General features: G+C 41.3%; 1 protein-coding gene across 7 annotated transcripts in view; it reads left to right on the top strand.

The window, feature by feature from the left end:
• The first annotated feature begins 704 nt into the window (after positions 1 to 704).
• The window catches only part of Slc39a12 (solute carrier family 39 member 12), a 69,412-nt gene continuing 42,601 nt past the window's right edge, over positions 705 to 27,515 (top strand). For 2 of the 7 annotated variants that reach the window (XM_010608532.2, XM_033759757.1), the window contains exons 1-5: positions 705 to 865; positions 12,164 to 12,332; positions 13,206 to 13,543; positions 22,356 to 22,637; positions 25,682 to 25,889. In XM_010608532.2, the coding sequence (XP_010606834.1) occupies positions 13,286 to 13,543; positions 22,356 to 22,637; positions 25,682 to 25,889 (748 nt within the window). In that variant the 5' untranslated portion in view covers positions 705 to 865; positions 12,164 to 12,332; positions 13,206 to 13,285. Of the gene's footprint in view, positions 866 to 3,508; positions 3,692 to 12,163; positions 12,333 to 13,205; positions 13,544 to 13,599; positions 13,769 to 22,355; positions 22,638 to 25,681; positions 25,890 to 27,515 lie in introns of those variants that run through there. The other 5 variants (XM_010608534.2, XM_033759756.1, XM_010608533.2 and 2 more) reach the window with 5 other exon arrangements.

Below are 27,515 nucleotides of genomic sequence, written 5' to 3'. Positions count from 1 at the left end.
TAGTCCTCTCCGTCAGTTAGGGAAGAGCAGCTGGTGAATTTCCTGGCACAGAACTTAAGCGCCTTTTAACCAAAGAGAGTGTATAACCCCAAATTATCACATTATGATTTGTCTTTTCTCGCTTCTGGTTTTTGTTAGGATCCATATTGTGCTCAAATACGAAAAAAAAAAAAAAACTCTCCTTAAAACAATGTTTTTGGGTAAGCCTCAGAAGTTGTTAGCATAAAAATGTATCAGGAGGCTTGTTTCAACTGGAAATTTCACCGAAACCACTTACCCACGTACCAGGAACACGTATTTTGGTATTAGCATTTCTTTAGCATTCTGTAAATCATGTATTTTATTTGGAAGCCTCCCCCTGCAGGCAGGACCTCTAAACGGAAAATGACACTAACATCACAAGGGCTGCCTGAGTTGGAGACCAGAATGTAACGCGGAGCTCTAAAATCTTAGCGTTATTCGTGGAAGCTCATGTGATAATCAGTCTCACTCAATTAGCTGGGATCAATGAGCAGAAATCTTTCCTCTCACAGCTTTCTCCTTATGGGTCTGATTACTGGGAGTTCTAAAGAGCTCTACAGACCTACCGTGTTCTTTTGTGATTTACTTCCCTGCTGATTTAATTCTTTTCAGAGCAAGAAAGTGACAGCTCTCTGGGTCTGCCCTTTTCTGGGGGAGGTGTTGTCAGAAGTTCTCAGATTTCACTGGGCATAGGAACTGCATGAAGAAGTTTTTCCAAACTTGCTTTCCTCTTAATCCATGCTTGTAATTTGGATGAAGTAGACCTGGGACGGAGCCCTGGAATCTGCATTTCAATAGAGCTTCCAGAAGATTCTGAGGCTGGCAGCCTTAGCCTTTGACTTTGGTGAGTACTTTAAAGCTCTTTTGCCTTGAAATAAGCCTGTTAGAAATCTCAAATAATAGTTAGACAGCATAGGGATTGACCACCCACTAATCTAGTTATTTAAAGAGAGGATGACCAAAAATTACATGTTTTTCATTAATTTTTATTAGCTAATATAACAGGAGGTATAAAAATGACAATTTTATCAAGTTTATTAAATACTTTTTCAGTGTATGGTATATCTTAAAACATTCAATACGCAATGCAATGTTACAATCTGGACAGAAGTATCCAGTCTCTTTCCAAATTCTTTTTGTATTATTGTCTACCTTTGAATGGCACACTTTATACTGTTGAGTTGAGCTTTTCTTTTTTTCTGTGGGTGGTGGTATAATTTCAATAAAATGTCTACCATTAAATGTAATGGAGGAGATGTCATTGATGGATGTCCTGGTTGGTGTTTCGCTATTCTGTATTTTTCAGTTATCTGTTCTAGTAGACCTAATCTCAATTGTAAGTGACTTTTTTGAACCCCTCTGTTATGAATACATAATAAATAAGTTCCATATTATTTGGTCCAGAAGGTACATAAATATTTTATAATAATATTTTCCTTACTTTTTGATTATAGGACATCTTGTTAGATGTTGGTCAATTCTGCCCACACCATTTATAGAATTATTATAATCATTGACCATTATTGGAATTTTTCTAGTTTCATTTTTTCATTCATGTTCTATCACTTCTGTGTTATGAATAGCTGACAATAAGGAGACTTTTTTTCGTCTTTCCATTTCACAACACAGACATTTCCTTTGTGATACGCTAGTATTTCTTCTCTTTTCAGTTTTTTCTTTTGTAGATCTCCGGCACTTCCTTCCTATTCAGTCCCAGTGTCCCAAATATGCCCACTTTGTATTGAGAAAGAATGCCACTGAATTCTAGAGAAGTCTAACGCTTACACCTAATGCACTTATGATGAGTTTTTATAGATTGTACCACAAAATTATAGCTTATGTTTCACAAATAAACATGGACTAGATCTCACTAGAAACAACATGAAAGGAGAATATGGTGTTCCACATAAACTACACAAAAATAGTTGATGTAAAACAGACGTATGAGTGTATCTCATGCAAACAAGAATCGACTAGTTGAAGTGACACCATCCAGAGCAACACTCGGGAGGGTCAGTATGTAAACAAAGACACCGCCCCAGTGTTGCTTGGGGTAAACTGGTAAGTAGTTAAGTAAAATTATAGCTTCTTCATTATTTCTGGTTGAGTTAACCAGGAACCATTGATGTTCAAATTCATTTTTGAATTTATCATCTTGAATATCACCCTGTTACCTAGTGTTAAAGCCTTGGTCCCAGGTGTGACATTTTGAAGGCAGGGCCTTGTGGGAAGCCTTAGGTCATGGCAGCTTCCTCTTGAAGGGGACTGTGAGCCCAGCCCTCCTTCCTCTTTGCTCCCTAGCATGTGATGTAACCAACTTTACTCTCCTGCACATCAGCACCATGGACGGCTGCCTCATCCAAGCCCAAAGCCAGTGGATCCACCTCCTTCACAAGCCAAAGTAAACCACTTTCTCTTCATAAGTTGACTATCTCAGGTATTTTGTTATAGTGTGAGAAAGCTGACTACCACAGTTCTTTTCTCTGAGCTTTCCACTTTCTTAGTGCTGTACCTCTCTCACATATTTTTCTTGTTTTTATTTGTTATTATTTTTTTTAAATTGAGTTTATTGGTACATGTTAGGTATACAGTACAGTACAGTTACATTCATTATTGGGGTCTTGTACCTTTACATGACAGGTCTTGGTTCTCATTTTTTTCCCCTTGTCCCTGCCCTCTCTTACGTCTTCTTATTTACCAGGACCACTGATGCACATTTGTCTGACCTGTCCAACTTTGAAATATGAACTATAAGTAGGAAAGGACAGGTAGCCTATAATTCTGGGCAGAACCTAAGACTTTATAAAAATAACTATTTCTCTGGGCTGTGGGTAATAAGTGTAGTGTCCCCATAGAGATGCCCACTTCATGGAAGTGCCAGCCTCCTTGGCTCAAGTTTTGTTTACCTCCTGGGACTAAATGGAAACGTCTAATACTCATGGCCATCATAATTTAGTAATCCAGTTTTATTCTCTGGAGAAGAGAAAGGCCAGAAGAAACAGAAAATATATCAGTGGAGGAGGAAAATTGCAATAAATATTTGTAAGGGGCTGCTATCCCTTTTCTTTCAATTTTCTGAAAATCACAGTAGTGCTTGGCTCTTACTGTGGTATAATTGCAATTGGTTAAGCATCTACCAAGCCATGTACACTGGCATGGAACAAAATAGGATTCTGAGTAGTCCTGAAGTATCTTCTGCTGACTATCAGATGCCACCATAAGATCTGATTCTGAAACTCAGGCCCTTTCTCCTGAAATGGGGGGACTGAGAAGAGGCATTTAAAGTTTCCAGCAGAGACAAGGTAGGGTGTGGAATTGACAGTGTTAGGAAACTACTTCTCTGAATGTGATGGTTTTATCTGGCAAAGCTTGACTCTTTCAGGAAAGTTTCTGTCTGAGAGATGGGCCAAACTTCTCCAATCTCTGTTCTCTGTGTTGAGTTGGAGTTTTATTACAAGTTCTGGTTTTCTCTCTCAGGTCCCTTACTACCATGTGACAGTAGGCTGCAGCTGCAGACTGATTACAACAAGGATGCTTTTGTCAGAAGGGTCTGTTCCAGTAGTGCATGAGCCCACTACCTGTGCCATGAGCCCCCTTCCTGTGCAGATGGCAGCCTGGCTGGATGCACCTGCCTTTGATCTCAGCACCTGTGATATGAGTCACAAAGCAGGTATTGGGCCTCCTGTTTCACTGTCTACAGGGCCACACCTCACCCTGGTCATACATGTAGGGTGCAAGAAACAGACCCTATTGAGACTTAAGCCTGAGCATCTTATTTGAAATGCATTGCCAAGTGGCGAAGAGTCTGGCAGGATTTCTGAGGTGTCTCTGCCAACTCATTTCTGGAGCCCCAGTTTCCCTCTGAACTCCGCCTCAATATGTGTACGGTTTTGCACTTGTTTTGAAGTTTGCTGTTCTTACATGCCATATGTCTTCCTTGAAAGGCACCAAACTCTTGCAGTTTCTATGTGGGTAGAGGGAGGAGCAAGGAGAGCAAGCTGGTGGAGGTTAGGCAGTATCAGGTGACCTGTACTGAAGTCAATCTTTGGAGGATCCAAGCCACTGTGTTTTTTTTGGACTGCCTTCCACCAAGAGTATCGCACAGTGCCAAGCTTCAGGATGTCAAAGAACTGCTTACAAAACACTCGCTCCATCATAAGAAGCTGAATGGTTTAGCTAACAGGGCATCCGTACCAACAGATCTCACATAGGTTACAATAAAAACTGAAAAAAAGTCCAAGGTCTACAAAAGTGTATTCTTTTTGGAAAAGGCCACCCAGCTTTTCTCCAGCAATTCCCATTATCTGCCCTTAAAAATTACTTTGGTAGCTGCCACCAGCTCCATGAAACTTACAAAAAAAAAAAAAATGTCCAACAAAAAAGAAAATGTGGTGTTTCCAGAGCGATTGTAGGTTCAACACCCATAGCCAACAACACCTATAATCCATGAACTTTTTAACTCTTTGTTCTCTTCAAATAATGGAGTTTTAGTTCCTCTGCATCTAATAGTGAACATTAAGTTGTAAGATGCAAAGAACCAAAGTAGAATACTGACCACAATGTAACTTCAAGCCCAAGCGCATTTGGTCAAATACGTTCCTTTGAACACAACCATTATAACATCAAACTTCCAGAAATATTTTGCACCTCTGCAAAGGGTCTTCGCCTAGAGATTCTATCAGACTGTTCTGTGCTTAGCGGAGAAATCAGAACTATTTCCAATTGGTTGAGCTTCAGCACCAAAACTATACTCACACAGATGTTCGGCACATCACCCCATAGACTCATCTCTAAGACATCGGTCATCACCAACTACACACGCATTCAGTCAGCAGCATCCCCACCCCTTGTCCTTCCATGGAACTGGAGGTCATGCGTAATTTCACACGAAGCCACCAAACCTCTCATGCCAGTAGGCAGTACCACAGACAACATGGCTTTGGCATGGTATCATTAGAGTTGTGCAGTCCGTGTGGCCGATTACCTCCACTCTTACGGTTTTAGGGTGTTCTGTCAGCAGCTATGACACCCCAGTGAGTACTCTTCCTGTACTTTGCAGCACTCTCAGGTTCGAGGAAAGTCTGACAGGCATTTTTTGCCTTTCCCCCTGCATAGTAGAAATCCTAGGGGCCGAGAGCAAAGGTGCTCAGTTCAGCAAGTAAGACTCGGACATTAGATGAAGCTTCTTTCTCCATTTTCTTTTTTTTTTTTTCCTCATTGAGGTTATTGGTACATTTTAGGTGTACAGTGCAGTTACATTCATCATTGGGATCTTGTACCTTTACATGACAGGTCTTGGTTATCATTTTTTCCCCTTATCCTGTCCTCCCTTTACCCCCTCCTCCCTTCCCTATTTAGAAAGACTATTTCCATTTTCTCATGCTATTTTTCTTTTCTTTTCTCATTACCTTTCCCCTACCCTTCCCACTTCCCCTACACCTTTAGCCCTTCCCATTTTCTTTTGAAACAAAGGGTATTACTAGTAGCACAACAAATGAGGGCCTGGCTCTCCACATTACCATTTTCTTCATTCAGCATGTTCTCATGGTGGCCATGGTTTTTTTCTGTTCTAGAATCTGAGTTATGTTCTTGAAGCCAACCTTTTCCTCTCCCAGCATCAGGTCTCTGGATCACATGAATTCCCTTTATTTATTGAGGGATCGCCTCAATCTAATTAATTTTCTGTCCTCTGATTCATTTTGTTATTCATTTTTTTCATAAAATGATGGTGGAGAGACTACTAAATGCTAGGCATTATGTGAAAATGGGTATTATATTAGTGGCAAAAAGACGTACATAGTCCCTTCTCCTTGTGGAGGCTACAGCCTTGTAGATCAGACAGAGTTCAAACAAATTATGATGTAAATGGGAGACAAACTTTAAAAATACGGTGAGTGTTACATTTTAAAAAAATTTATTACACTTGCTTGTCACTAACCCCCCTCCAAGTACTCCTCTGCACTTTGAACACCGTCATCCTATTTTTGCTGCTTGCTGAAGCTATCCTGAAACGCTACTCTAGTTGCGCTGTTATGGTTGCTTCCATGTCCTGAATTAATTCAAAATGTATACTTTTCATGGTCATTTCCACTGTGGGCAAAAGGCAGAAGTTGCACCACGTCAAATCCACTGCAAAGAGGACACAATGGGGATCGAACGTGGGCCCTTGCGCTTGGGAGACAGGCAGCGAAAACATTGAGCTAAATCCTTGGCCCTGTAATGTTTTATTTGACAGAAACTGCACCACTGGAAATGATGTGCAACACGAATATTGTAATGATGGAGTATGAAATCATCATGCATTTCTCAACACCTTTCAACTACAGCTCACAACGAACAAACTGAAATGTATCACACCCTGTCCCCGAGGCTCAATAAGCCATGTCATTTGCTTCTTTTACGGAAGATCCTTACTGTGCATTGGACAGAACCCAGCAGCTGCCGCCGTACTTTCTGATCACAGTTCTGTAGCTTCTAAATTTTGCGGGAAGAAATGCAACCATGCGTGTTTACAGGAGGTCAGGAAGGTGCACATTGGGAATCTTGGGAGGCTTTAGAATGTGATGTACAGCTGAAAGTGATGGACTGAGTCAGACAAACTGATTATGGTGTAGTCAGGGAAGAAAATATGGGGGGAAAGTACACGGGGAAAACCACAGTGGGAGCTGAATCACATCGTATCGCCAAAGGTGGGTGTCTCAGTAGCTTTCTCATCACTGGGTTCATCATGTGAGCTAGACAGAGGATCCAGCCCAGGCAAGTCTTCAAGAGATGCTGTGTGGCACTTGTGTTGCAGCCTTGTGACAGATCCTGGAGCAGGAGCTTTGCCAGGACACCCGGTCCACAGAAACTGTGAGACAACCCATGTGTCTTCCTCTAAGAGACCAAACTCGTGCCGGTTTGTTATATGGAAATACAGTTCAGAGCTTGTTTACACAGAGATTGGCTCAGAGGGACTCAGAGGGGAGCTGCGATGTCGAGTGCCCACTGTGCCTCCTGACACCAGCTCTTCATTTCCATTAGTATCTTTACCTTTCTGTCACTTTGAGTGATAACAAGAAAAAGAATGACAGGACATATGTGGTGTCCTCAAGCTGTAGCCGTGTTTGCATTCAGCTCAACCCAACAGAAACTTGATGGAAATGATCTCATAGAAAGGGGATTTATTGGACTCACCTCAGACTCCAAAGATAGGTAGCCAGGCACTCGTAGAGTGACTTGGATGTTACCTTCTTTCACCATCTTTCTATGAAAGGTGGAGTTTTGCTCGGGATTTAGCTCACTGATGCCACCACCTGCCTTGTGCAAGGTCCTGAGTTTGATCCCCAGTGTGCACCCCCAAATGCTCATGAAAGGGTGGACTTTTGAAATGTCTAATACAATGATCTATATCTAACAAACTGGTGCAGTATAGGAAATGGAGAGTAATGAATTGCAAAAGTGTACACATACGATAAATTATGTTAAAAGAATAAAGGGAGAAAGCCCAAAAGACTACGATAATCTCTTTTATCTTTGGTCGAGAAACTTTTTTCTTGTACTCAGGTATTTATTATGTATGAATTTTATGAGAAAAGGGAAAATATTGTTTGAGAATTAAACATGAAACATGTAATTTTTGTTCATAATTTTTACCATCATTTTCCAAATCAATGATAATGCATAGAACTAAATTCAAAATAAGACTTCTCATTGTTGGAAATATGACAATTTAGGCAGAGACAGATATCTACCACTAAGCATTACCATGTAGGTATTTTTTAGCTGGATATTATGTTTATACCCAGAGAAAACAGTTATAGGGATAGCAATGTTTGATTCAAGTGCCTGGTAATAAGTACTGTTGGCAAGAATTACAGAAGGGTTGAGCCTATGGTTCTATTTGAAAATTCTACTCTTTTAATTATTTGTTTCCTCAGACAATATTTCAGCTAAAGGAGTTTTGGGGAGAATTTTGCAAGAAGGGAAATCTGTAGATTACTTCCTTGACATGTCTGAGTCCCCTGTGTATTTCCTACCCTTTACTGTAGAAAGAATATTTAGAAATGAAAACAGAAGTCATGTTACTGTAAACAGTTGCTTAGTCATACAAGCTTTGACTTTGATGTCAACAGGCCTGGATGTCTATGGCTCCTACTACCTATGTGACCCTGTGTGTTTTTTAATTGGACCATGATAATTTCACTAGATTTAACTGATATCTATGATAAAATGTAGAATCACTCAGCACGATGCCTAGGCAGGAAAGATACTCAAATGCTAATAAATTTTATTACCTAGAGGGATTTTCATCTTCTCAGGCAAAGGCTGTTAGGGAGAGTAGCAGGACCCAAAAGTAGCTCATAGTTGTGGGACCTCTTATTATTGCTAGAGCTGTCCCCACAATAAAGAGGAGAAGCACTCATGACTGTCACTGGATCAAAGTGCGCATGTGTTTGAGTTAACAAAAGCTCCTTTTCTCAAGACATCCACTAGAACGTTGTCATAATAAATGTACAAATCTATGGTTATTGAAGAAATGAATGTTGCTCCCTAGAGCTATGTAGTGCTATCCCTATAAAACTCTACACAGTCACCTTGAATTAGCCACGAGATGCCTCCATTCTTATTTCAATCTCCATTTGCTGCCATCTTGGTTTTTTTAAATCAGTTCTGTTGGTACATTTAAGGTATACAATATAATGACATTCATCATTGGAAATTTACACCTTTACATAATCTATCTATCTTGGTTCTTATTTTTTCTCCATTCTCCTGCCCTCCCTTCAACTCCTCCACCCCTCCCTAACTACAAAGTCTTTCTTTTTCTCATGTTAATTCCATTCCCATCTTTTCCCCCCACCCTTTTCCCCTTCCCCTTTGCACCTTTTCTTCCTATTTCACATTATCTATTATACTTTTTAGTTATTTACACTTTCAGTTTCTCACACTAGAGAATATTTACACGTGTGTCCTATTTATTTCCCTTAAGAGTATGGCTTCAATGTGCATCCATTTAGCTATAAATGTCTCTAGTTTCTCATTCTTTATGGTTGGGTAGTAGTCCATTTTATTAATAAAAAACCCCACATTTTCTTTATCCAGCCTCCTGTTGATGGGCAATTGGGCTGCTTGTAAGTTTCAGCTATCACAATTGGGCTGCTATGAACATGGGTTCAGTATGTATCGCTGTGGCATGATTCTTTTAATTTGGGTGCAAAAATACCCAGCAGGGGGATAGCTGGGTCAAATAGGACCTCCAATCCTAGTTCTTTGAAGTATCTCCTTACTGATTTCCACAGTGGTTGCACCAGTCTACACTCCCACCAGCAGTGGAGCGGGGTTCCTCTTTCCCCACAGCCCTGCCAGCATTTGTTATTGGTTGATTTCATGATAGCGGCCATTTTTTGGCGGTGAGGTGGAATCTCAGTGTTGTTTTCATTTGCATCTGTTGGATAACCAGTGATGTTGAACATTTTTTAATATGTTTATTTTCTATTTCTCCTTTGAGAAATGTCTGTTCATTTCAGATGCCAATTTTTGGATTGAGTCTTTAAATTTGGGAGGTCTGATTTTTTAAGTTCTTTATATATTCTAGACAGTAGATCTTGGTCTGAGGAAAAGTTGATGAAAAGTTTTTCCCGTATTATGGGTTGTCTCTTTACACTGTTGGTTGTTTCTCTTGCTGTGCAGAAGCTTTTTAATAAGTAGACATCCCACCTGTTGATTGTGCTAGTTCATGTGCAACTGAGGTTTTGTTCATAAAGTCTTTTCCTGTACAGTGTCTTCAAGAGTTCTACCTAACCTCTCTTCCTGATGGTTTAGTGTTTCTGTTTTTTTTTTTTTTTTCAGTTTTAATTGAGTTTATTGGTACATTTTAGGGATACAGTACAGTTACATTCATTGTTGGGATCTTTTACCTCTACATGACAAGTCTTGATTCTCATTTTTTCCCCTTACCTCTGCCCTCCCTTCACCCCCTCCTCCCTGTTTCTGTTTTAATATTTAGATTTTTAATCCACTTCAATTTTAGTTTAGTGAATGGTGAGAAATATAGGTCTAGTTTTAATCTTTTGCAGGTTGAAACCCAGTTTCCTACTATCATGGATTTGGGCATTTTCTTTCCATTTTTTGGATAAGGTTGGCTATGGGTTTGTTGATTTGATTTTGTTTATGCTTTCGAAGAACCGACTCCTGGCATCACTGATTTTTTATTTTTTATTTTTTTGTATTAGTCTCTTAGTCTCCATTGCGTTAACTTCTGCTCTGATCTTTATAATTTCCTCCCTTGTGCCTTCTTCTCTTTCATCTGGTGGTCCCTTTAAAATTATTTCTGGACTGAGGCAGGGTACACAGGTAAAACACATTGTACTGACATGAGGAATGAATGTGAAGCTCAGAACACACCGGAAGGAAAACAGACTGAAGGGAGGACCGAGGAGTGAGGATCTGCTCCTTTCCTACAGCAGCTCCTGTGGCAGCATGAGTAAGAGCCTCCACTCTGGGAAATACTGGTCCCAAATTTGGATCCAATACCTTGCAAGTGTCAATCTAGAGTGGTGGCTCCTTCCTTCCACCATTAATATGTGACACTCATTATCCCTGGAAGCTGATTTGGGTTGAAATATAAACACATTGAAGATAGGTTTCTGGAAAGCTTCTAGGGCAAACAGGTTGAGCATGAAGGATTTCAGCTCCAACCCTGAGTCAGAGAACCTGGGTGCACATGTGACCTCCAGGCCGGACACTGGTCAGGGGAGCAGGAGACAGGCCATTGGTGTCCCAGCAGAGCTGCTGTTCTGGGACCGCTGGTCAGAGCAAACTAGGACCTCGTTCTGCAGTCCTGAGGTCGGTTACGAGCAGAGGGACTGGAGTGGCTTTAAGAACGTGCTCAGCTGGCCGGGCGGGGAGGGGTAATTGCAAAGATCAGGGCAAGGCATAGGTATTAGAGGAACAGCTAATTATGGAATAGATACGGAGCTGTTTTTCCGCAGTAACTTCTTAGCGACATCCTAGAGATGAGAGGAGGGCCAGGCTGGGGAGTGATGCCCGCGGGGGCCCCACAGTGGGTGTGACAAAGGCTGCTAGTGCAAGTCGGTGGGGAGCTTTGGTCCAGTGCCATCTGCCTCTGTCCTCTACCCCACCTGCTCCCGATTTTCACACTCAGGGATCGACGGGACCAATTATTCCAATTACTTTCTCTCCTGATTCTCCTGGCTTCTTGATCAACAGCCTTTATCTCCTGTGCACACACACACTTGAACTCAGCAGTTTCTATCCATTGTCTGCAGTCTTTGAAATCACTCTGGGTTTCCATGAACTCTATATTATTCGTATGGTCTCTGTCTACTTTGAAATCAGAGGTTTTTAACTTCTCTAGAAAGTTTACACTTTGTTCTTTAAATTGTTCATTCATTAATGTATTGAGAGGCTGTGTTTTGCAGGACCCAAAGGGCCTGACATAATAAACTCTTCTACAGATCTGTGCAGCTAAATAAAGTTCCCCGCTTGGGTCTACTTGCTCCATAGGAGAGAACTTTAGTTATCTAACAAATACTTTTTCTTTGAAAACAATTTATTCATCATCATCTTGTTTGTCTTCTCTTCCTCCTTTTTCTTCTTTATTTTTTTCTTTTTTTTTTTTGGTACAAGGAATTAAAGCTGGGGTCTTCACATGGTTTAACATCCCCAGCCCTTTTTTTACTTTTTGAAATGCTTGGCCACTAACTTGCTCTCTTCCTGCCTCAGCCTCCCAGAGTGCTGGGATTATAGGTACATGCCACCCTGCCTGGATTGAAAACTTCTATTTCCAAATGCTTTAAATCTTTTAAATGTCTGCACCTTGTGAAATCAATAGGTTTCTAAAGAGTGTATCTTTTCAACAAATCCCGGGTTTAGGTCTGGATGAAATAGTTATCACAGAATCAGCTGGAAAGAGCAAATCTTGGTGGAATACTAAAGACTTTCCACTCTGCAAGATGATGACATATTTTTGGACCCAGATTCTGTCTCTGGAAAGGCAGGGGACTATAGATGATTCTCTTTGAAATTGGTTCAACATTGATATAAAGGGGCAAATTCGTTAACCATGTTGATTTGATTTTCCTGAAAATCTGCCGGATAGAAAGTTCCCACTTTTACCCACCTTCATTGTTACCTTCAGAGCAGCTCTCCATGGCAACTGCCAGCGTCCCTGCTTTGGAATAATCCTCTTTAGCTCCCAGCGCACAGTCAAGGAATTTTAAAAACAGAGGACTTTGAAACCACCAAGTAGTCTCTGAGATTTCAAAGGCCGCAGAGCTTCAGATAAATAATCATTTATCTCTCTTAAGGTAAGTCCTGGGTTTGGAAATATTTCTATCGACCTCTGTCAGATTTTAAATGCTAACATAAGAATCTTAAACTTCATCTGTCCCCTCACCCTCTTTTTCAGCCACAAATGTAATCCCAGCATCTCTGTTACTGTTTTTAGCTCTTCTCTGGACCAGGATCTGACATGAGATGGTGCTAACATTTTGTATTCCTTAAACAATCAACTGAAAAGCTTTTATTTTTTTTTTTTCCGTATAAGTTGACTGGTTCAATAGTCATCTCCGGCCCTTTTTAGTGACCATTGACTAAAAACATTTATTGAGGCTCATGAGGTCTTGAAATCTCCTTGTTTTTCTAAGATACTTCATTCTCCAGAATCTTGATTATCAGTAAAGGAAAAAGAAAGATACACATTTCCTGAATATTATCATTTTCTTCCAGTATATGTTTTCCTTATCCAAAACATATTTACTTATTTTACTTATTGGTAGTTCACTCACATTTCTTTTCTCTTTACATTTATTTGCTTAATTTAATGATGAGAACCACAAATCTAGTGGAGTTCTTTCCCATGGGATAGGATGAGACTGTTCTCGTCCTGAGTCCTGTTTTGGGCCACCTATAGATGAAGGGAGACACTCTTCCTGGTGTTTGTTCTCTGGTTGATTCAGCAGAGACAATCTAACAGGCATCTTAACTGTCCTGCAGTTTGAAGGTGGACAGCCATACCAGCTTTCTGCCTGATGTTTGGGGTTATAAATTACCTCCAGACCCCTTGTTGTTCAGGAACAGCTTGTCACAGCAAATCGGCTTAGCCACCCAATTAGTGAGTCCTTTTAAATGTGTTTTAGGCACAATAATTGAAGGCTTTATTTTTTTCCCCTTTACCACAGAAATTCCTCTGCTTATGAATTTATCCCATTAACAGCCACCCACTCATCCCTGTCCAAGACAGACTCAAGGTAAAGAAAGAATGGAAATGTGCATCTGGACAAAGCTTTTGGTACCTGGGGTGCCTTTGTTCCTTCTACTCAGTCTTGCCCCCTGTACTGCGACAGACAAACCTTCAACCCAGGACAGCAACAGCACTGGGCATCAACTGACAAAAATACTACGAGTTCTCAGCGCTGGTGACCACCCACCCCTCAACCACTCCAGGAGCCTCATCAGGACGTTGTTGGAGAAGACTGGGTGCCCACGGTCACGTGGAGTGCAAGGAGATTGTCACCTGGTTAGTGACGGAATGGGATCAGGTATCAGGGCGTGCTTAAAGGAGAGCAATGGGATTCTGGGGCCACTGCCTTCAGAAAACACAAAATTTCCAAAACCCAAGTGGTCAATGCATTGTGGTAAAATAACGTCTGTGTTTGGGATCCAGCAACCTTTCAGCATTCTGCAGATGGTGCATTTTGTGTTTCCACCTTAAACTCCCTAGACACTTACTGCATGTTTAGAGGTACGGTATCTATTTGTAAGCATGAACTTTTGCTTGTTGTTTGCTTCCTCTCCCCCTCCCTCCCTTTCTTTCCTATGCTAAATGTGTACGTGATTAGGCGCTATTTTCTGTAGCACAATCATAGCAATCTGATATTTGTCTCATGTTCAGGTTTTCAGATTTTCTCCTAGATATCAACTGGTGTTTTCTAGTATTTTTGCATGATATGTGGTTAATGGCTTTAATAATCATCTTTTTAATGATGAGGAGTTTTAGCTGGGAAAGAGCAGTTCTGTAGGTAGAGCTGAAATCAGACCGATGGCTCTTAGAGGCCCACTCCACAACTTTCCCCTGTCAGCTGTTTCACGGAACACCCGTATTAGGGCTTCCTCCTGTCGCACTGAGACTTGGCTGGTCTGGGATGGAACTTTTAAAAGTCCCCCTGGATTACTTTAGTATGAAGTGAGCGAGGGCTGAGAATCCACTCTTCAGGGTACTTGGTGGCACAGTAGGAGGTTTACATAAAAGCAGCAAATGAAGGAAAAGCCTGGGTCATAAAAGGACACAAACAAAATTCAACCAAATTGCTCTGCACCACCTATTCCAGACTGATGAGATGCTTTTTAGGCAGAACCTACAAAAACACAGATATGTAAAAACATAAGTTAATCAGAAGCAAGTTAACTGCTTCCTAAATAAATTTTGGCGGATTTCCTGAATCATGCGGAGTTCAAGGGATAGGATTGGGAGCACATTGCCTGTCCAACTGTTGTTTTTTAAAGTAGTTATTTATTTGGTGGCAGAAGGGGTCTTGCTCGTAGACAGAATTTTTCTCTGTTCTCTGTGAACCACAAATAATTCGATAATTATTAAAATGCCCAATGGTTCCTGGAGGAAACATGTTATAATAGGAAACACGTCTGTGATGACATTAATATATTTTTAGATAGCAACAGAAGACATCCCACTGGAAATAAGCAGGTGTCATATCTTATTAATGTCCTCTGAGAATTTGCTTCAGGGCAATGTTCTGCTTTAATGACATGAAGTGCCTTATTAAGGCTGGTTGAGTATTAGTTTTGCTTGGGGAATATAAACAGGCAAAATTGTTCTCCATATTTGGGGCTGGGAGGAAGAGATTGTTTTGCATTTACTGTTTTCTGTGACGTTATGAAAGGTCTGGCCAATCTGGCTTGCATTTGAATTATTTCCGTTCCCAGGCCTTGAAACAGTATAACAGCTTCATCCTCTTCCCGTTGCCCTTTCTCATCAAAAGAAGCTGAGATGAAAGAAAGGAGAATCTCAGCCTCACCTGCTCAAGGCCTGTGAGTTACCTGCATCCCCCCACCAGTGAGGAGCCTAGGAAGAGTCTTCCTGTCATCCGTGGGCGGCCAGTGGAAACAGATCCCTCCCATTCTCACAAGCACCCGAGTTCTGGCCCAAATCACAGGGCTTTAGGTTGTTATGGAGTCTCGGTTGTTTTTTTGGGACCTTGCTAACAGGTGTGGCTCATGATAGAAATTCTGTGGTAAAAAGAGAGGGGAAAAGAAATTATTTCATATTTCTAAGTAAAAAAATAAGAAAGTCTTATGTTGAATTTGTGAAGAGGGAAAAAGGTGCTCCCTATTTTAGATGGTAGGTAAAAAAATGGAATTTGAAAAAAATAAGTCTGAAATATCTGAGAACACTAAGCTTTTAAAAATAAATCCAGGGCCAGGGATTTAGCTCCGTGGTTCCTGCCTCACAAGCTGAAGGTCCCGAGTTCAATCTCTGGTACCAACGATAAAAATAAAAAATAAATCCATTCAGGCTGTGCTCTTTGAAAGTGGATATTTCTTTTATGATGTTGACTTCTCTTCACGGAAGAGTTAGAATCTTAATGGAATTAATGAGGGATGAAGTAACTCTAAAAGAATAAACACGTCGGTAAAGATGAGAATCATGGTCCTACATAGGTTTCTGAGGGGAGAAGTGGCCTGTTCTGGAAACTTCTAGTTGTTAAGATATGCTGAACCTTGGCTTCCACATCTATAAATGTCATGGAATGGGGTCCAAGGAGGAGATGGAAAATTCAACTTGGCCCTCTGAGTAGGTTCCTGATTCACTTCATAGAAAGAATTTCAAGACACATCAGTTCAAGGCATAGGCAAGTTCACGAGGCAGAGTTGGAAGTGAGAGACAATAGGAAGAGGACTCCAGCTCCAGCACCTGGAGGGGCTCACTTTGATGAAGAGATTCAGAGTGGCCTGCTTAGCAAAGCACACCTTGTAAAGCTCAGAAGGATTAGCTAGTGGGCCAGGATTTGGCTGACCTTTATCTCCGTGTGGTTTCTATCTCTGGAGGAATGCTTACGGCTTGAGGGACCATTTGTTTCCCAAGAGATCACTGTCCTAGCTTGGGAGGGGGCTGCCTTTGTTCCTGACATGGGGTAATTGCTCTTGCATGGGGAGGTGGTCTCATCCCAGGGAGGGCTGCAAGGCTCTGCTCTTCCTTAGGTGCTTGTAGGTTTGGAGACCTCGGGACAATGCTCCGGAGAGGTCTAGAACTGGACATTGTATAAGCTGGCAATCGAGTGTCCCTGCAAACCGTGAGCATTCCTCTAGCTACTCTTACTTTGGTCTCGAAGGAGATGACAATGTAGGGTGTGTGTGAATATTGTCTGGTCAACTTTTCTTAAATGATTATTTTTCCTATATGCAGAACTGAACAGGGATCTGATCCAGGGTTTTAAGTTCATAAGGAGGATGAAAATTTGAGTTTCCTTGTTGCCTTTTTACCTATCTTGATTCCTTTTGTCCTTCCTCAATAGGACTGAGGTAATGAGTCTGTTGCTGGGCAGGTTTGTGGGGATAACATGGATGCATGAGCTTGGGCATGGGAATGAAGTTCCCTCCGTCCCCTCACATTCCCTGTACCTCACAGTGATGTCTGCTGCTGCTTTTCCTGTGAAAGAATGGCACAGGAACAGTGACGTTCTTCAGAATCCCTCTCCCACCTGTCCCCTGGATCCCTTCTCAGCTCTTCCAGATGCTTGGGATATTTGACTAAGTTCTCCAGGAAATTCTGAGGCACATTCAAATAGAAAAATCACTGTCTTCAGGCCCTCTATTCAGTCTGCCCCTCCGTTCATTTGTTCTAATTTTCATAGATAAAATGTAGAAAGCATCAAGCTTTATCTTATGTACCTAGTGAGTTTTAGTCTTAATTCTCTTAAGGTTTCTTTTTGTCAGAAGAACCATTACATCTCCTACGAACCCATAAGAGTCATCCCCTGCCTTCAGCCAACATCCTTCCTCCTGTGTTTGCCAAGAAATGGAAGAAATATAACTTACTTATTCTATTTTAGTCAATTATTATCCATTTAAAAAGATACCCTCCCATTAAGAAAGACCTTATAAAAATCTGAGAACCTAAAAGAAGACAGTAGGTTTACCCATGAGTCAAAATCAAACGTTAAACATCTTTGGCGCTAAAACCTGTCCGGTTCATCCTGTAGGTCTGCCACCTGTCTTACAGACAGCGAAAGAACACTATCATGTTGTTTTTTGTCTTTGGGGCTCTTACCTGTGTGAGCAACAAGCAAAGCTGGAACTGCACAGCAGGAGGGTCTGATTGGTCGTCCAGGGGTGATGGACAATTACTATGAAGTGTCTTCAGTAGCCTGTTTAGTTGTAAGGAAGGCCTCTGATTTAAGTTTAACTAACATTTTCTCGAAGCTTATTTTCTTGTGAATTCTTTAACACTTATTCCTGGATCCCCCCCACCTTCAGTCTTATGCCTCCACCTGACAAGACTGAAAGGAGAATCAGTGGGTTATTACTGAATGAATTCATTACTCTTTAACAAAGAATCGCTTCTCAGGAGTCAGCAGCTTGGCCAGATCTTGATGCCTATAGGATGGGGGTATTTGGAAAATTGTGTTAAATGTTCTTTCCCAAATACGATCGAGCCAACTGCTCAACACTTTAATGACAAAGCCAAATGTAGTGGTAATGAGTTGAAAACTTCCATCTCCCCTCCCTACCACTAGTGCTTCTTTTCTGTCAGATTTACCCATGGGAGGAATTTGTATTTTCTTATTTAGTTCCTCTGATATTTCCTACAATATTCTTTCCTCAAGCTGCTGTCTTCCATATTAAAGCAGCTTCTCTAAGATTCAAATACAAAAGGGAGTAAAGCTTTCAGCTTACAGTCATTTGATTCCTGGTTATGCTTTATTCCAGGAGGCCTCAATAATTAGACTAAGGGCGAGGTGACACCTGTTCCTTCAAGATGATCAAATTCCATAGTCAGGTAAAAGAAGATACCACAATAACTGATTTAAACTTGTCAGAAATCAGTTTTACCTTCACATTGTATGCTTTGTACAATCCAGTTCTCAGGCACTTACCTGTACAAGTACAATGCATATCCTTTTCTCAGCTGTCCCCTCACACACACACACACACACACACACACACGAGCAACCGTGAATGGACAGTGTAGGGAATGGGGAAGAGGGCATTGCCAGAAACTCTGCAGTGGCTTCTGGCTTCCTATGAGCCACCACACCACAAGATGAATTTTTAAAAAAAATGGACAAGAAACAAGACTTAGAATGAAGAAGCTGGTTCTTGGGACCTGATCCGTGCTGCTAATGGCAGCAAAGACAAAGACCCTCAAGCACATCCAGTGTTTATTGAATACAGTCATGGGAAGGAATAGGGAGCAGGGTATCCTTGAAGGGATCTACTGAAATACTGCCAAATACCTGGCATGATGGCACCAGGCAGGGCTATTAGGGAGTAAGCTTATCTTGCTTGGATAAAACAAACAGGTACTGGGACCAGGTGCAATTAGCAAGCAACCCATCGAGTCATGGAGAAGCCATAATTCAGGGGAAAGGATCACACTGACCTCAGGTGCATGGAACTCAGCAGAGCCAGGCCACTCCACAGAGCAGGGCCTAGGTTTCTGTGGTAGCCATTGAGGGAGGGGCTATACTTGTCCAGTCTAGTCCACCATCTGACATGGTCATTTGAATCATGCAGAGCTTTGGTCTGACTCCTGATATAAAGTAGTACAGCTGAATTATGGAAAGCAAGACACAGGTGCCACTCAGCCCACTAGTGCTGGGCAAGGATGTTGGCAACAGGATGAGTCTCAAGACACCTCAGGTGCTATGAGATGTGCTTGTTGGCCAAGCCCTGGCTACAAATGTATGGTCTGGTAGCCTCATGAACAACTATCTGCTCCTAGTGCTTTAGATGCTCTTCTCTCTACTGGCCCAGCTTTATAAACACCATGAGCAGCACTTGAAAGTACATCAACATAAGGCCAGGAATTTAGCTCAGTGGTTCCACTGCCTGCCTTGCAAGTGCAAGGTCCCAAGTTCGATCCCTGGTAACCAAAAAAAAAAGTACAATAACATGAACTCATCCAAATCTCTAGTTGACGTCTCTCCTACAAAACAGGAAGGAGAGAAAGGGAATGGTTGAGGAGGCTGCATTTTAAATACACGGAGGGTCCACAGCTGATGCCTCCAGGGCACCAAAGAAAGGAACCAGAGAATAAGGCCTGTCTGGAAGAATAGGACTCAAGACTGGCACAACTAAGTACAATGAACTGTGTGGCTTAGACAAGTTACTTAGCCTCCTTTAAACTTGTTTTTCACCTATATGATGGATATAGGTTTTTTTTTATATATATAAGGAAATTCTCACTTGATTCTGTTCAGTATCTTTGGGCACTGCATATAGATAGATTCACTCATTCATTAAACATTATATTGTTCCATAATTGTATGATTGGTAGTCTAAATGCTTTTTGTGGAAATGGTCAATGGATTAGTATGTAAGCTGAGAATATTCCATTTTTTCATTTAACATAATGAGATATAGTTTCCACTTTAAAAATTCATTATCCTAAACATTTTCCAGAACCCTGAGATTGTATCTTGAAGAATAACCTGAACACGTAGCATCTAGTATAGTGGTGGCCATTAAACCATAGCTAACAATGCCAATGATTTCGTAGCAGGGGTTATTTGGTACCAAGAATGCCTTTATTACACTTTTGTTTCAAATGAGTCACCACTGTGAGTCTTGGCATCAGCTCTGTGAGCCAATGCAGTGGACTTTTACTTAGGGGACAGAAAAGGGAAGCTGTGTCTTCAGAGGTGGAACCTAACATCCACATCAAAAGTTTGTTGTGAACCCCGTGTCCCCTCCGTTTGTCACGTTCTTAAATTGAGCGGTTAGAATTTGTGTGGCTTTGGGAATAATGTCACTATGCTTTGCTTTGGAGACAGATGAAATTTGCTTCTCCCTGAAGCAGATGGTATATACCAGATGTTAACCAGTGGGTTGCCCAGGAGACATGGAGTTAGAACCTCTAAAACATCCACTTCAGAAAGAACAGATGAAAAAACTTGTAGTACATTGTCCACACGGTGGGACAAAGCCTTCAGGCTCAGGGCGGACATTCCTCAATGCTTAATGCTGAGGGGGTTCTTGTTGGGTTATGAAGCTGCTTCTCAGACCCTGGGAGAATCCTCAGGAGCTCCCAACTGTCCTGAAGAAAGCTGCTCTTCTTTTACTGAAATAGCTTTCCCATCTCCAATTCCCATGTCTAGTTTTGTCTCTGTGTCCCAAGGTGTTAATCGGAACCCTTTATGCTAGGTAAACTTCTGAGATTAGAGAAGCCATATCTGCCTATGGTTTGTGAAAGAAAATATCATAGTATAGGAGAGAGAGAGGGAGAAAAAGAAGACTTTCCCTTTACCCTCTTAATGGCCGTGACTGGGAATTGTGAACTTAACTGGCAAAAGACAGATCGACAGGAAAAAAGAAATGCACATTTTATTTGCTGCTAAAAAGTTTTATGTAGCATTGGGAGCCTCATAGAAAGAAATGAAAGCTTCAAAGTGATTAGACCCAGGAACTTCTATACCATTTTAACAAAGATCAATACATTGTAGAGATGTGAAAAGAACAGAGGAAAAGGATTTGGGATAAAGGTTTGGCAAATTGTGGGAAATTATGAGGTGCTAATGGGTGCTAAGGATTGCTTTTGTAGTTTGTATGCACCACTGCCCACATCAACTCCTAGTCTCCAGCAATGAGAATGCTGTGTTACTTGGTGAAGGGAAGATATCTTTATCAGGAGAAATTTAGGTTTAAAAAAAGGGAAAGATAGAGAGCCTCCCATATCTACTGTTTCTCAATTGCCTTCAGCTCAAGATAGTCAGTTGCCAAAGTGCTAGATTTGGGGTATGCCGGCTGGGGCATGTGTCCTGATTCCTTTCAGGGGAAGCAACTTTAGAATTCACAAGGCTAAGATGGAAGCGGGAGCATGGTGCTCCTTCACTGGATTTTTATACTTCTTTAGTGTGAGGTATTCTGCTGTATGCTGAGGATGTGCTGCAAGAAATAGACAAAAGCTGACCTTTTTTTGGACCACTGTTCTCATAAGGAATAGAAAAATAAACATGCAGAGTAATTTTACAATGCTAGTGCTATGAAGAGAATAAAATGATGAGGTTCCAGAGCTTTGTGGTCCAACTTGGTAGCTATAGCTGTATGTGGCTTTTGGACCCTTAATATGTGGCTCGTCAGAGCTGAGATGTGTCGGAAGTAGAAAACACGTATTTGCTTTTGAAGATTCAGTCCAACAAACAGAACACAGGAGATTTAAATAATTTTAAAATTTTGGGTTATCTACTAAAATGATTATCTTAGATATGTAAATTTCTACACGATATAGTTAAAATTAATTTCACCTGTTTCATTGTACTTTTCAAAATGTGGCTGCTAGAAAATCCTGAAGATGTAGGTGGCTTGTGTGGTGTTTCTTCTGGACAGCGTTGTCCTAGAGGACAGAGTTGAGAGATCTTGGGAAGGCTTCCCTAAGGGGGAAGCATTTTAAACAGAGATTAGAGAAATGAGTTGAATAAGCAGAGTGGAAAGGCAGTGAGAGAGAGTCTGGTGCACCTGACAGAAAATCAGAGGTGAAGGGATTCAGTGAGACGGTAGAAAGGGGCTAAAATAAGGTAGGGGAGCTAGGGTATAGAGCTGCCAGACTGAGGAAAAAATGGCAGGTAATTTGGATTTTATCCTTTGTATATCGTGGCATCATTTTAAAAGCCCAAGCTTTGGCTCGTCTTATTAAGGGACATATGAGTGACTTGTGGCAACCAGAATTGGGGCAGAGGTATCGCTCTTAGCAAAAGGGCTCCCCAGAAGAGCATCACTGTTACATCAATCTAGCAGGGCGTAATGGCACCTGCCTGTAATCCCAGCCACCCGGGCGGCTGAGACAGAAAAATTCTAAGTTCCAGTTCAGCCTGGGCAATTTGACTACTTAGACCTTGTATCAAAATGAAAAATAAAAAGAGGGGATGCAGCTCACTATTAAGGTCCTGGGTTCAATCCCCGGTATTGAAAAAGTAAAAATAAAATAAAAAAAAAAGGAGTAACCATGACCCATTAATCTACAGTTTGCTATTGGGCCTGACTACTTTTCTCATCGTCTCCTAAAGTAATCAGCTGAGACCTCGTCTTGTGGTTGTTAGTGTGCTGGTGCAGTTTATTAAACTTTGCCTCTTTTTCTCTCATTTTTCTCCCCATAGTGTTTTGAACCAGATGTCCTGTTACTAATAGCTGGGGGAGATTTTGAAGAGCAGCCTCCAGAGGAGATGGTCCAGAGGGTTTCTCTTCTCCTCCTCTATTACATTACTCATCAGGAAGAGATCTGTTCTTCAAAGCTCAACATGAGTAATAAAGAGTACAAATTTTACCTACACAGCCTACTGAGCCTTAGGCAGGATGAAGACTCTTCCTTCCTTTCACAGAACGAGACAGAAGATATCTTGGCTCTCACCAGGCAGCACTTTGACACTTCTGGGAGGCAGGTAAGAAGGGCAGGGGTGATAACCAGGTCTCCTAATAAGTGAGAGTGTCAGGGCCTTATTTTTTTTTTTTGTCACTTATTCCTAAGACATTTAGGCACTTCCAAAGAGGGATGAGTATTCATGGTTTTAAACTATGACATGCCAAGTGACATCATGTAAAATTCTGAGTCCAAAAGTGGAGATGTAATGACTAACTGAAAGGTGAGTTTTAGCCAGAAGCTGGGTAGGCGGGTAGGCAGGCCAGCCAGGGGACAGGGCAGCTCTTTCCTCTTGAGTCCCCCTGAGGGCCCAAGGCGGCATGACTCAAGGCTTTTTGATCAGTGTCCAAGGACCGAACCACAGTGTGGAGGTGGGTGTGTCTATTTGCCTTGCCTTCCTACAGAGAGATGAGTTTACCCTTAGTTATTTCATGGAAGAAGCAGATTGCAAAAAAAGTGTTATTCAGTATAGCGCATTCAAGACTGTATGCTTTTTGTGGCTTTTGATTTGTGCTGTATAGGTGAAAGACCCCACTCAAATGCTTCTTGTCTCTCCCAATTTCCAGTCTTAGGAAATGGTCACCTGATCTTGTGTTGCTGCCGTTACTATTCTAGAAAAAGCTGCCCTTTTAGCATTGCTATTTATTTATTTAATGTCAGGGATTTAACCCATACCTTCATGCATACGAGCATCAGTGATGCTTTTGCTCTCTGACTTGTAATAGAGTTTTAGCAAAGAAGGTTCCTGAACGTAAAGTTTACTTAAGCCATGTTTTCAAAAATAATTAAGGAGCTACCTCACTTTTTTCTTTTCTTTTCTTTTCTTTCTTCTTCTTCTTTTTTTTTTTTTTTTTTTTTTTTTTTTTTTTTTTTGTTGTTGTTGTTCTGGGGATCGAACATGGCACTTTGTACTTGTGAGGCAGGCAGTGGAACCACTGAGCTAAATCCCTGGCCCTACCTCACATTTTTGAGGAGCATGGTTACAACTGGCTTTTTTCTCTCTTGAATTATTCATTAATATGCACAAACTTGGTTCTTAGCTTCAATTATACTTTCTAGGAGCCCACAAGTATCTATCTGCGTAGTCCTACTCTGGCTTAATGATCAGCAAACGTGTTCTCCAATTTGCTATAAAGATATTTAATCTCTTTTATTACTGGCAGACCAAATGTTTACCCAGTGCTTTAAGAACATCGCTACAGTAACTCTAACCCCGCAAATATCAAGCCTGTACCATAGCTTTGCTCCTGTTTTCATTTTAGGAAAAGTTTCCTTGAGAGAATTTAGTTTTTTGTTGTCTTTATAGCAACAGCTATGAAACACAAGACCGGTTTAAATGAGCCAGTAGAATTTCAGTCATCTTACCCATGATCCCTTTGATGCAGATTAAATGGAAATGGGGACCCAGAACTTAGAAGCAGATGGTGTATATATGTCAGGTTTCTGATTATGCTACATGTCCTGGCAATATCCACTTCCGAGTGCCTGTGAGATCACGTATTCATAGGACAGAATAAAATAATGCTACAGGGAGAACTAATTTATTCTATTTCCTCAATAGTAACTGACACCTGCTTTCGTAAGCCTTTTGTAGACCCATCCCAATGACCTAGAGACAGAAGTGCCCCTAGTTCCTAGGAAATCGGTCAACCGATTTAGTTTAGTGCCTCAAGCAGGCACTAAAGAAAGACAGCTTTATCCCCGAGTACCCATTCGCTAGGGTCCCGGCACATGCACACCACTCTTTCCCTGCACTCTCTGGTGCATGCCCCACCCTCGGGTTCATCTTACGGACCCTGAGTGTTCTCACCTCTTCAGCCTATCCTACCGATTTGCGGTTTCCATGGTTCTGGAACACGGATGGGTCCACAGCTCCCACTAGCCGCGCCTCTTGCAGAGCAGATGAGTATTCTTGATCACTCCCTAAGGACTTCGAGGGTGCGGATGGTGCTTGGAATTCTCCTTTATCCTCGCTAGCGCTTTGTGATTGGTGCGCTTTCACAACCCCCATGGAAAACACACTGCCGTGAGATTCGTGCTATATTATATTTCAGCTTGTGATTCTTACTCGTGGAAGTTCCCATCGTTTCGCCACATTTATACAACTTTTGGTAACTAACCTCCAGTTTCCACCGTGCTACCCCAATGGCTATGACTATGGTCCTATACACCTCAGCAGTTACAGAATTAAAATCCAGTGGGCATTTAAAAGTTATTGGTGGATGTTTTTGATACAGAAGAGTGATGCTCGTTTCAGAGAATCGGCACATGTATGTAACATACCTGGACCGTTTTCAATCACGTCGCCCCCCCATACTCCCCCCCCATTCCCTTCCCGAGAAGCGCTCTTTATTCCCTGTCTTAGGTCACAAGAGTTGAACGTTGACACAGTAAGTTTCCCTTGATTGCTCTCCTGGTGAGCCCGGTCTGCATTTCACAGGTAGTGGGCTCAGCGCGATGAGCTCACATTGAGCATTCAGTAAATGTTGAAATGAATGAACGGGGCACTAGTAGGGTAGAAGGCAAGACTCTAGACTCTCGGGTGCTCATGGGTGAATGGAGGACCTTGACATGCTCAGATGGAGAAGGCCCTGTGTCACACGTATGCCTTAGAAAGTCCGAGCCTGTAGGCCCTGTGCTAGCTTTGACTTACCCCGAACTTGAGGTCAAAGACCAGTGAGGAAACGGAGGTGCCCTGGGATGACGCAGGCAGCAGAGATGGTGTGAAGTCAGGGCAGGGAATGTGTATTTGGAAATCGTGAGCCTGCAGGCCAGGAGAGGGGTCCCCAGTTGACAGGTGTAAACAATAAGAAGCAGAGGCTAATGAAAAAGTGTGGGTAACCGAAGAGCGGGGTGGGGAGTTTCAAAACGCAGTGTCATGGCAGGTAAAACAAGTATTTTCCAAATACTGCTGCATCCCAGAGAGCAGAGGACAGCAGTCCTTCCACAAACAATTCAGTCCTCTTCGAAGTGAACGAGTCTGTGTTTGGGGACGAGCAGAGAGACGTCTTAGGCGATATCGCTTCGGAGGTTCACATTTTCTCTTGACTTTGTGTCTGACTTCAGTGTATGGAAACAAAAATGCTGCAGAAGAGATCGGGAATCCTGAGCGGCCGCGGGGCCGACGAGAACACCCTTCCTCGGCTGGCCGCTGCCATCATTGCTCTGTCCCTCCAAGGAGTTTGTTTGGGACAAAGAAACGTGCCTTCCTCAGACTATTTTACTGAATATATTTTCCGTTTCTTCAACAGTACAAGTGCTCTCCACCTATCGGGTAAGGATATTTTTTTATGAATTTAACTTCCAGGTGTCATCTACCAAACAAATCATGCGCCCAAACAAGGGCCGCAGTGTTTTGATGAAGGAATTTGCCGAGGGTGTGTGTGTTTTACATCGTTTTATCTCAGCATGTAGTGAGAGAGCTCGGGTGGCCTCTCAAGGGTCGCGTGCCATGACATCAAGGTATTAATGAGGCGTAAAAGTGAACTTCTTGGGTGCTGGAAATTGTGGCATTAGAGCCAGTGAGACACAGCCAGCACTAGATCGACATCATAGCACTGCGTCGATTGAGGAGGCGGAACTCCAGATGTTCAGGAGGGTCAGTACAGGTTTGCTTATGAGTCAGTAAGTCACGAACTTAAAATAAAAGTAATGTGAGCTATTCACCTTCCTGACTCCTCTTTGCTAGAGCTCTGAGATGAGGTGGGATGCCAGGAAAGGAACCAGAAAGTTTATTTTTGCACATTTCTTCGAACTCGATAAGACAAACATCTTGAAGATTACATGCCTTGTTTTTCAAGTCTGCGTTAAAATGGCCAGAGACAGATTCTCAAGAAAGCATCACATTAGCAGTATCATAACTTAAAAAAAAATCAATAATTCCTGAATATTATAAAAATGCCTAATGTTTACATTTTCTTAATTTAAATTTTTTATTATTTTCGGATCAGAATCCAAATAAGGTTTATAAAATGCAACTTGTTGAGAAGTTGTTAAGTGCCTTGTATAACTGTCAGGCTTTTCCGTCTCATGTATTTTGTTGCATTCATAATCATTTTGACATGCTTTTCTATGTGCTGTATTTCATGTATATTGGTTATTACATGTGGAGGCCTGATTATTTCTCAGCCTATTTTTGGGAAGAACTATTTTAGTTACTGACTTCCACTAGGAGAAATATAACATTTGGATGTCTCTCTCCTCCCCGCCTCTCCTGCTCTCTCTCGCTCTCTCTCCCTCCTATCTTCCCTTCCTCCTTTTGAGAAGTTGTAAGATATTGATGATTGTTGTCTAGATTGATTAATAATTTAGGGGTTATAAATGGTGATCTTCTATTCCTCTCATTCCTGCTTTATTTATTGGTGTAATAATTCTACAATGGAAGAACTTTCATCATTATTTTATTTTACTGTCGTTCTCAAACTATAAATTCTTAATAATTCTTAATACTTTAATACTTTAATAACCAGTTTTCTAATTAATAATGTTTCCTTGCATCTTTCACAGGAAAGCAATGGTATCTTTAAAAATATTATGATTTCATACCTCTTAATTTAGTATCATTATTGCAATTGTGCTTAGATCTACTATTTGATCAGTAGGATCTTGTTCAAGTTGACTCTAAGTCCTTCTGACAAAAATCTTTAAAATACTTTATATTTCTCTTACTTTCCAACATAACATGATATTCCAGGTTTGCCCTATACATTTCTGTCTAGATCTGGAATTAATCATTTCTTCAAATATGTTTTATTTTTATACAATTAAATTAATCAGATTTTACTCTGGTTCCTTTTAAATTTCAGTTAAGAAAACTTCCCACATTCTCAGGTAATGGAAAAAACCCACCTAGTGTATCTTTACATTTCTTTCTTTCTTTTCTTTTTTTTTTTTTTTTTTT

This window comes from Fukomys damarensis, unplaced genomic scaffold (assembly GCF_012274545.1).
Source record: "Fukomys damarensis isolate Sample0158 unplaced genomic scaffold, DMR_v1.0_HiC HiC_scaffold_37, whole genome shotgun sequence".
In the NCBI taxonomy this organism is placed as follows: Eukaryota; Metazoa; Chordata; class Mammalia; order Rodentia; family Bathyergidae; genus Fukomys; species Fukomys damarensis.
Note: the sequence above shows the minus strand (reverse complement) of the source record. Positions and strands in the feature narration are given on the sequence as shown.